This window comes from Trichechus manatus, unplaced genomic scaffold (genome assembly GCF_000243295.1).
Source record: "Trichechus manatus latirostris isolate Lorelei unplaced genomic scaffold, TriManLat1.0 scaffold00123, whole genome shotgun sequence".
Classification (NCBI taxonomy): domain Eukaryota; kingdom Metazoa; phylum Chordata; class Mammalia; order Sirenia; family Trichechidae; genus Trichechus; species Trichechus manatus.
Genome location: NW_004444059.1, coordinates 8423949 through 8433813, shown reverse-complemented (window position 1 = coordinate 8433813; position 9865 = coordinate 8423949). Strand labels below are relative to the sequence as shown.

Below are 9865 nucleotides of genomic sequence, written 5' to 3'. Positions count from 1 at the left end.
ACCGAGAAGACGCTTACTAAATATAAGTTGAATGACAGCTATATCCTTCTGTTGAGCATCACTCTATTTACTTCAATAGGCACCACCACGGTTTCATCTGGAGTCAGCAGCAGTTCACCGGCTCGCGTTTCCGGTAAGACGGGCTACTTAAAGTCATCAGGGGAAGGTGGACGTGTCTCATAGAAGACGATTTTTAGAGACCGATTAGTACAAAACCCCCAGTGACACGCACCAGAGCGTTTAGAAGGATGAAGACCATCATCCGGCTTTTCCTCCCTTACACGCTCCTGGCACACCGGGCCGCCAAGTCAGTCGAAGTGAAACAGGTCAAGTGAAATGAAGCCCCTTTGCTAACAGGCTGTAGGCTACTGCTACCAAGCAGCAAAACAGTAGTCAAAGTGTTGGCCAAAGAAAGAAAAATCGGTCATGGCGTATCCCCTTTGGAAACACAAGTTCTCGGGAAGGGCTTTCAGTGTACCTGTATGGTGGGCTCTGTTAGCTACTTTTCTTTTGTCCCCTTAGGGCCTAAAAGAATATTGCACAGATTATATACTTAATAAAGATTATTTGAGTGATAAAATGCATGCTTATTTTGAAGCTTCATTCTATTGACACCAATAGGTACCACCACTTTTTCACGTGGAGTCAGCAGCAGTTTACAGAGTCCCAAGCCAGGTAGTATGGGCTAAAAAAATCACCATATTAAAGTATTAGATCCATAGACTTCTATTTTAAACATGTGAATATTAATATACATCAATTTAACCAATGAGTAAAATTTTAAAAGATAAAGCCATTATCTTTTTACTGCCATCCCACTGGAAGTACAACAGGTGAGCATGAGGAAGTAAAAAAAGAGTAAGGATAGTTAAGATTCCATTTCCATGTTACTAGTTTTGGAAAGGAGCCCTGTTGGAGCAGTGGTTAAGAGCTCCGCTGCTAACCAAAAGGTCGCAAGTTCGAGTTCGCCAACCGCTGATTGAAGATCCTATGAGGCAGTTCTACTCTTTCCTATAGGTTGCTATCAGTCAGAATTGATATGACAATGGATTTGGTTTTGGTTTTTTTAACTCTGGAAAAGAAAATTCTAGAAGATTCCAGTTTACCACAGAGTATTAAACAGAGCAAGAAAGAACATGTTTCTTTCATCTCTTACCACATGGAATCCTACAGAAGGAATAATTTGTTTTATGAAATACATGGAATTATTCTAAAATATGATCTCAGTAGGATAAATAACATGTTACCCTCTTTTTCTTCTCTCTCCTATCCCAGGCACCACTGGGACAGGTTCAGGTACTAGTGTCTCATCTGAAGGTTTCAAAACAGGTAAGTCAAGTAGCAAAAGGAATTCTCCTTTAAGCAGCTCTAGGGACAGGGTAACACACTGCCATATCCTTTTCATATTTACAAACTTGCAACATTCTTCATTTTATGCCTTTGCTCTCACCGTGGCCACAACTTTTTTTTTTTTTAAATTGTGCTTTAAGTGAAAGTTTACAATTCAAGTTAGTTTATCATAAAAAAATTTATATACACATTGTTATGTGACCCTAGTTGCTCTCCCTATACTGTGACAGCACACTTCTCCTTTCCACCCCGGATTTCCCATGTCCATTCAACCAGCTCCTTCCCTTTCTGCCTTCTCATCTCGCCTCTGGACAGGAGCTGCCCATTTAGTCTCATGTATCTACTTGAGCTAAGAAGCACATTCTTCATGAGTATTGTTTTGTGTCTTATAGTCCGGTCTAATCTTTGTTGGCCTCGGGAATGGTTTTAGTTTTGGGCTAACTGAGAGTCCAGGGGCCATGTCTTCCAGGGTCCCAATGGTCTCAGTCAAACCATTAAGTCTGGTCTTTTTACTAGACTTTGAGTTCTGCACCCTACTTTTCTCCTGCTCTGTCAGGGACTCTGTTGCATTCCCTGTTGGGGCGGCCATTGGTGGTAGCCGGTTACCATCTGAACTTTTCTGGTCTCAGGCTGTTGGAGTCTCTGGTTTATGAGAGGCCACAACTTTTAAAGAAAGCATTAGAACCACTGAAACAGGAACTTCATCAGGTGGATTTTGCCAGATTTTGGATTCTCAATGGTTTTTTTATTTAAGTTTATTATATATAGATTAGGAATGAAATAAGTATGGCTGAAAAGGGCTTTTCTTTCCTTTACTGGAAGATCATGAGGTTAACTAGATTAGCTTCCTGGTTTTTCCAAGAGAAAACACTACAGATATAATTCTTTAGACACATACTTTCTTTGAAACCTTACTTTGCTTTGTCTGGTACTACCCCAAGATTAGTGGTAGTCACCAGTAGCCAAGATGGTGAGTGGAGAAGACTGAAACAGATGCAAGCAAATTTGCAGATTAATTTAAAGCTTTGACTGAGATGCATAATCCTTGATCACAAATTTAGACATGATTTTTTTGTGGTTTTCTTCCTCTGGAGAAGTAGGGAGCCAAATCCCTGGAAATCATGTGAATATAAGAAAAAGATGCTTTCACATAATAATCAGATTCTAAGGAAATGAGATCTGTGAAGTAATTTGAAAGTTTGTTTATTTTCCGCATATGTCCTTTAAACATGCAATTGTGAGAAGGTGCATTGGAAATCATGCAAAACTTAATGTCTGGTGCAAGAAAACTTTGTTAAATGGTTTTCTATTGCTTCAAAGAAACAGGAAAACTTGCCAATACAACACTTAGGGTGGGAAAGGCTTTGTAATATGTATCCTGACCTCTTATTACAGGTACCAGTGGCACAACAGTTATTCCTAGAAGTTCCACCACAGGTAAGGAAAGATTTAGTAAGTGTCTTTAAGTGTCTAAGCCTAGAAAAATAAGATCTCTTCTCTGGAACTGTCTTTAGTAGCATCACCCCAGCAGTCCTTACCTTAGAAGCTGGGATGCAAACAAGGAGCATCAGTAGTTCAAATCTTCTGGGTCCTCATTTATGACCCCTGTGTTTCTCGTTCACCATATTAAGAACATAGGGGATGAAGATAAAGCCCCAAGAAACAGGGCAGAATTGTTTTAGGGAATTAGCTTTCTCTAGTCTTGTAAGGTTGTCTTCATGCTCTGGGTTTCTGGGGGCACAGCACCCAGGTGAGGCTATGAAGGTGCACAAGGCCACACTACTAAAGGGGAGAGTAGCAGCTGAAATCCAGCCAACATTCTTCCAGTGAGGCATAAATCCATCAGACCTCTTCTGCCCAGAGGAGGCGTCTTTTTCTAATTCACAAAGGTGCTCTTTGGGCTAGTTGTAGATCTAGCTCGAACTTTCACGTTATTTACTTTCTCTTCCCATTGTGGATATCTATGTATCAGTGCAGTAGGTGTGCCTGGTAAGAAATGCTCTTCATTTGCCTATGCAGGTACCACTGTAGTATCAAGTGGTATTCCAGAAAGTTCCAACCCAGGTAATGGAAATGACTGACTCTAATGAAGTTTACATGCTCAGTATTCATCTCCCCTTTAACATCCCAGTGTTTCAGATAACAAACATTTATCTCTATGAATAAGAACTTGACTTACACGGATTTTTTTTTCATTTTTTTATCACTCTATTATAATTCTCTCTCCCAAAAATTAACACAGGAGAGCCAGGAAACCAAGTTACAGGAAGTAAAAGAATTAAGTGTGAGAAAAGCTCTTGTTATTTAGAGAAGGGACCCCAGAGGTGAGAAATTTATCAGGGTCATAAGAAAATATTTGGTTCACCTCTATGAGCAGGGAGTTATTGAGACAGGGACCTCTTAATGTTTCAGTGGTTGGGGGTGCGGGCATGGACTACATTAGTAGATGTATTAGTACACTCCAGGTTCTTTGAGACTATTGTTCAATGTGAAGGTGTCTTAAGACATGTTCTTCTGAGACCTGGAAAGGTTCATTCCTTTCTCCTTGCTCATTTTAGGTACCACCAAGAAAGCAACCACTGCTAAAACAACCACTGCTAAAACAACCACTGCTAAAACAACCACTGCTAAAACAACCACTGCTAAAACAACCACTGCTCCTGGAATTTCTACCACAGGTGAGTCAAATAATCACAAAGGAACATTGCTTGCTGGCATTTCAGAAGACAGGACGGCTTATCTGAAGTTGACCTCTAGCTTCTCCAGTCCCTTGTACTTAGCAGACACTGATGGCAGTAAGATATAGCCCTTGCCATTTAATCATTTTATGTTCAAGTGAAGAGATTATTAGAGGCATACATACTATCATTACAGTGTTCATGCTAACCTAAAGCCATGTACAATTGTGATTCATGGGAGTGATATGGGAGTAGAATGTTAATTTCTGCCTATTAGCTGGTGGTGTTGAGAGAAGGCATCACAGAGGGAGTGATTAAGTTTAATAATGGCTGAGGTGGAGAGAAAAGTCCTGCCAAACAGCCTTTAAAAAGCAGACTGCATGGGTGAGTTCAGGAATTAACTAGATATTGGCAATGACAGTATGGTCAGGGAGAAAATGAGTTAGGAAAAGTAAGTAGAGGAAAGTTCATGAAGGACCTCACTTACAAACTTAAATGAGACTTTATCCTTATAGTCAGTGGGAACCCCCTTAAGGATTTTACCAAGAGAGTAATATGATGAGCACTTTGTTTTAGAGAAATTACTCTGAGGGTAATGTGGAGATTCAGAGATTGTTCTTTATGGCTTCTCTTAGAAATCTCCCCCAATAAATAGCCAGTTTCTTCTTGGAATTCTAGTCAGGGAAGATTTTCTGCTGTATTTATGCCTAATAGATCACTTCTCTCATCTGTGGCTGATTTCTGCTAATTGGCTAGGGGCATTTGTAATTAGGGGTCAGCCTAGCCTCCCTCAGTAAAGAGTTGGAGACATTTGATCCCCAAACTCCCACATCTTTAACTCATTTCCTGTTTTACTGTACGTATTATTTTTTAGGTGCCTTCACGTAACCGGAGCCCTACTGGCCAGTGGTTAAGAGCTACCACTGCTAACCAGGCATTTTGAATCCACCAGCCTCTCCTTAGAAACCCTATGGGGCAGTTCTACTCTGTCCTATCAGGGTCGCTATGAGTCAGAATCAACTCAACGGCAATGGGTTTGGGTTCACTAATCACTTAGGAGCCCAGTTGGTGCAGTGGTTAAGAATTTGGCTACTAACCAAAAAGTCAGCAGTTTGAATCCACCAACTGTTCCTTGGTAACCCTATGGGGCAGTTCTACTCTGTCCTATAGGGTCCCTATGAGTTGGCATTGACCTCTCGGCAACGGGTTTGGTAACCGCTTAGAAATTTTAAGTTCCTCTCAAATATTCTGTTGCTCCTAAGCCAGCCTTTTGTTTTGTAGGTAGAATAAAAATATTGAACTTATTTTTAGCAGTTCTGAAATAAAATTGGAAAATTATGAATGAATGGTTGGTTTGACCAAAATATGTGATATGTGAAGGCACAAAAAAAGGTACACATAACCAGTTTAAAGCATTTGGTGGAGGTGGAGGTAGAACAAGATTGAAGTATTTTGAGAAGAAAAAAAGGATTAACAGTAGCTAATTATTAGTAGTTAGACTTTTACCTATAGCTGAATCATTCTTTTCCTTGTTTGATTATGCATTTTAGTGTCCTATTCATCAGAACTGTCTAAAGATATTTTGAAGTAAGAGAAGTTAAGTTTACTTTCATGTCTTCTACTTTCTCCTTTTAAATACCGTGTTTCCCTTTTATTAAAATTCAAGGTCCATTAAAAAGAAGTACTCTCTAATGGTAGAATTTCAAATGCCATGATGTGTAGGGAGGGGTGACATATGGGAAATTCGTATGCTTGTAGAACTAGCAGTGTATCCAATTATATTCAGTAATAGAAGAGTGAACTAAATAACTATACTTATTCCAACATATTCCAATAGTTTCAGAGACTGATATGAAGTTCTTTTTTTTTAATAGGTTGTCCAACAACGCTTCCACCAACTCCAGGTAAGAATACTACCACTTCAGAAGCATTCTGCATTAATGATTTTTCTTGGAAGTAAAATTTCAGAAGGCATGCCAATACTAGCTATGGAAGTGTTAATAGGAAAACTTGAAGTAATGAATTTAGCTTTTATTCACCAGATAAATAGGGATCAGTAGGCTGTTTTCTGACACATTTTCCTCACAAATTAATGAAGCCAAACCAAACAAATGCATGTCTTTACTTAGATTAAAATTAAGTTTACCTACTAAGTTTTTTGTGTGTTTGTGTTATACCTTGATCAAAATATTGTCACTTGGTAGTATTTTTTTAACTAGATAATTCCAGCTTTATTGAGGACTGAATTATAGTGAGAAAAGTTCAGGTTAGCTAGAATTTAGTAATTTTGAGTACTTAATTGAGTTCCTATTAGTCTTAAGACAATGTGATCTACTTTGTAGCAAGTGGCAAAAATTACTAACAAAAATATACTCTGACCTTAGTATATAATGGAAGAATGTAAATTTTCAAAGAAACAAGTAATTTTCACATAAGGCAGAAAAATTTCACAGTAAAAAAATGAAAAATATGTGTTATATATGGAGAGTACATGCTGTATGTCACATATGTTACATATATTGTATATTTTTTGAGAGCTCTTCAGCATTATATTATAGAAGTGAAATTTGAGAACAATAGACTAGCCCAGAGTATATAAAAGAAGAGAAGTTAGACAAGGTTGAGAAGGTGGGTTAGAGCCAAATTAAGGGAGACCTTGAAAGCTAGAATGCTAGAATGAGTTGTTTATTTTATAAGACACTTAGGGAACAACAAAAGCTTTTTATCGAAGGAATGATGAGATGAATTTTATGCTTTAGAAAAATTATTCTGCCTATGATGTGGAGAATTGATTGGAACAGGAAGTGATCTGAGTCAGGGAAACCTTTCCAGAAAGCCATAAAGGCATGCTAGCTGGAAGATAATAAGGCCCTGGAGTAGTGTTGTAGCATGTAGAACTCAGAAAGGAAGGGATTAAAGTGAGGATGAAGAAACAGGATTTGACAGTATATTGGATGCTAAATGATGGAAAGAAAGGAATAGAAATTGCTCCTAAATTTTAGCCTTAAATGATTGAAAGAACAGTGAGGTCCTTAGAAGAGTAAGCCAGTCTAGAAGAGAAGCTGGTCTGAGGGGAAAGATGGTACAATTTCTTTTGTGCACATGAGTTTGAGGTTCCTATGGATCTGCCTGGATGATATCTATTAAGCAGAGGGAGACCTGAGTCCAGAGCTCAAGAGAGAAGTCTGGGCTTGAGCATTCACTTGATGCTACAGTGGACAGTGTGGAGATGGAGGAAAGTATCAGGAGAAAAGAATAGAGAACGAGAGGGAATAGGAAGAGCTGCTAATGAAGATAGGACAATTCTTGTCAGCATATATGAGGAAAACCACAAGAGTTTCAGAGAGTTAATCTGAATGAAGGAGAGCATCTTTAAGAATGTGAGAGTTAATAATGTCAACTACTGCAGAAAACCTGAAAAAATGAGAAATGGCCCTTGTGTCTTATAATTATGAAGCCTTGGTGACTTGCAGGATTTTAGAGGCATAAGTCAGACTGTAAAGCAGTAAGTAAAACAGTAACAGTAAGATTTATTGACCACTGTCAGGAGAAATTAAGGATTATCCTTTGCTGGGGGTTGTAAAAATAAGACATATATGTACTTGTTAGGGACAGTTTGCTTGAAGCAGCCAGGTGTGATTTATCTGCCTTTAGGCACCATCTAATCCTCTATAATGCTGAGACTCTGAAATTATAGTGCCAATTACAGTATTGGCCACCTGGTGGTTATCTATAAATAACAGATGGTTATATTTTACCAAATTTAATTACCATTTATAATTTCATGTTAACAGTTTGTCATGGTCCACTTGGAGAAAAGAAATCTGTAAGTACACAGTTTTTCCTCTACTTTAATCAAAACTTGCTTTCATTCCAGTATTTGAATTGAACTCTAAACTTGGTTTGTGTCTGTAGCCTGGAGACATATGGACTGCCAATTGCCATGAATGTACCTGTACTGCTGCAAAGACTGTACACTGTAAGCTGAAGGAGTGCCCTTCTCTACCCACATGCAGAACTGGAGAGAGTCTCAGAAAGTTCAAATCTAATGATGCCTGCTGTGAAGTTGGATACTGTGGTGTGTATTCATAAGACATTATTTGAGTTCAATCTGTTCACTGTTTACTTATTCATATATTCAGCAGATGTTTATTGAGCTACTAATACATTAAACACTATGCTAGCTGGGTGTAACGTAAAACAGAATTAGTACTTGTCCTCTTAAAACCTATTTTGGGAACGAGGGAAACCCAGAATTAGCCATTATGGATATATTCAGTAGACTGAAAGGAGGTGATGATGTTATGGGAAGAAACATTATAACTGGATGATAAATATGATCTCATATAAAATTTCTGTTTTGTAAGAAAAATAGTGTTTATTTTAGGATAAAATAATGTGTTTATTTTTCAGAACCAAGGACATGTTTATTTAACAATACTGACTATGAGGTAATGTCTTTTTAACTTTAAAGTATTTTTATTCATAGAATTACCTGAATAAATGCAATACTTAGCTACACTAAGGCTCTTTCAGTTTATAATATGAAAGAATCATAGGTAATGGTGGAGAAGAGATCTTTTCATTTCTTCCCATATTCACTTCAAAAGGAACATCAAATGTAACACTCACCATAGCTCTCTTTAAAGGGGGAACATATACTTGATTATTAACTACTCAGTGGTGGAGCTTCTGAACAAAATTTCCCATGGGTCTTGACAGATGGAGAAGACGTATTTTGCAACATTCAAATCAATGAACAAAGTTAAATTGTAATTATAACCAGAAAGATCAGATGGGCAAACTGTCTGAGCTCAAATAAGAAAACCCAAAAGACTAGAACACTATTATGTGGATACAGCAAGATGATACATTGAGGGATGGATTTTGACAATTGATTTGGCATTTTGGACAGTAAAATCACTTTTTGTAAAAAGCATCAAGAGACCATAAAAATCAGATGATGCTCAATTTATATTAGTGCACTTGAACTGGTGAGCCTAAATATTAAAACATCTAAAATATATGTGGATTAATCATTAGCAAGTGTTATGAGAAATTTATTATGATAGCTCCTTTATTACACTCAAATTTCCACCGGGGCTTCTTAATTTTTAGTTTCCAAGGGGATATGACTTAAGAATTTATGTCAGTTTTTAAAAACAAAATACAATGATGTTTAAAAGAACAAAGGATAAATTTTATTTCTATTTAGATGTAAAATAGCTGAAATAGTAAAATTTCAGTTTCTCCGAAAATGTTTATTTTGTGGTTTGAGCCCTGAAATAAATAGAATTTCTCAAACTAATGTTCGAATTTTGAACATAAGCTAATTATAAAGCAATCTAGAGAGCTTTGAAAATATGGGAACACAAAGATGAAGTAAAACATCTTGTGAGAATGGTCTCTTGTTTTAATCTGATAAACCTATTTTCTGTCAATTTTTTTCTACTTAGATTTCTTATTTGTTTTCGCTAGAGCTTCCAGCATAACAATTGGTAAACTGCTGCTCACCATAAAATAATCTTTCTTGAAAATCCTTGAAAAATATAACGGAGTAACTGTAGGTGAATCTTAATTTGAGTATTGAGAATCTTGACACAGTCTGTGCTCTCAATAAGGAACTTTGATTTATTCATGGAAGTAGGACTCTCAGTCCATTTTTCCTTAAATCTTAGCCTAATGACTGAAAGTGCCTCTAGAAATTCACTAAATATATATTAGAAAATATATATTTACTATATATATTCACTATATAGATATTCACTACATTCATATCTGAGCTCTTAACCAACACACCACCAGGGCTCTGTTTTATATATATATCTATGTGTGTG

General features: G+C 37.2%; 1 protein-coding gene across 1 annotated transcript in view; it reads left to right on the top strand.

Moving 5' to 3' along the window:
• LOC101359571 (submaxillary mucin-like protein) overlaps positions 1–9865 on the top strand; it is a 37729-nt gene that overhangs the window by 23760 nt on the left and 4104 nt on the right. Inside the window, 8 exon segments of the mRNA XM_023738873.1 lie at positions 10–133; positions 1276–1329; positions 2746–2787; positions 3909–4028; positions 5903–5932; positions 7823–7854; positions 7944–8106; positions 8442–8479. Coding sequence (XP_023594641.1) covers positions 10–133; positions 1276–1329; positions 2746–2787; positions 3909–4028; positions 5903–5932; positions 7823–7854; positions 7944–8106; positions 8442–8479 — 603 coding nt within the window.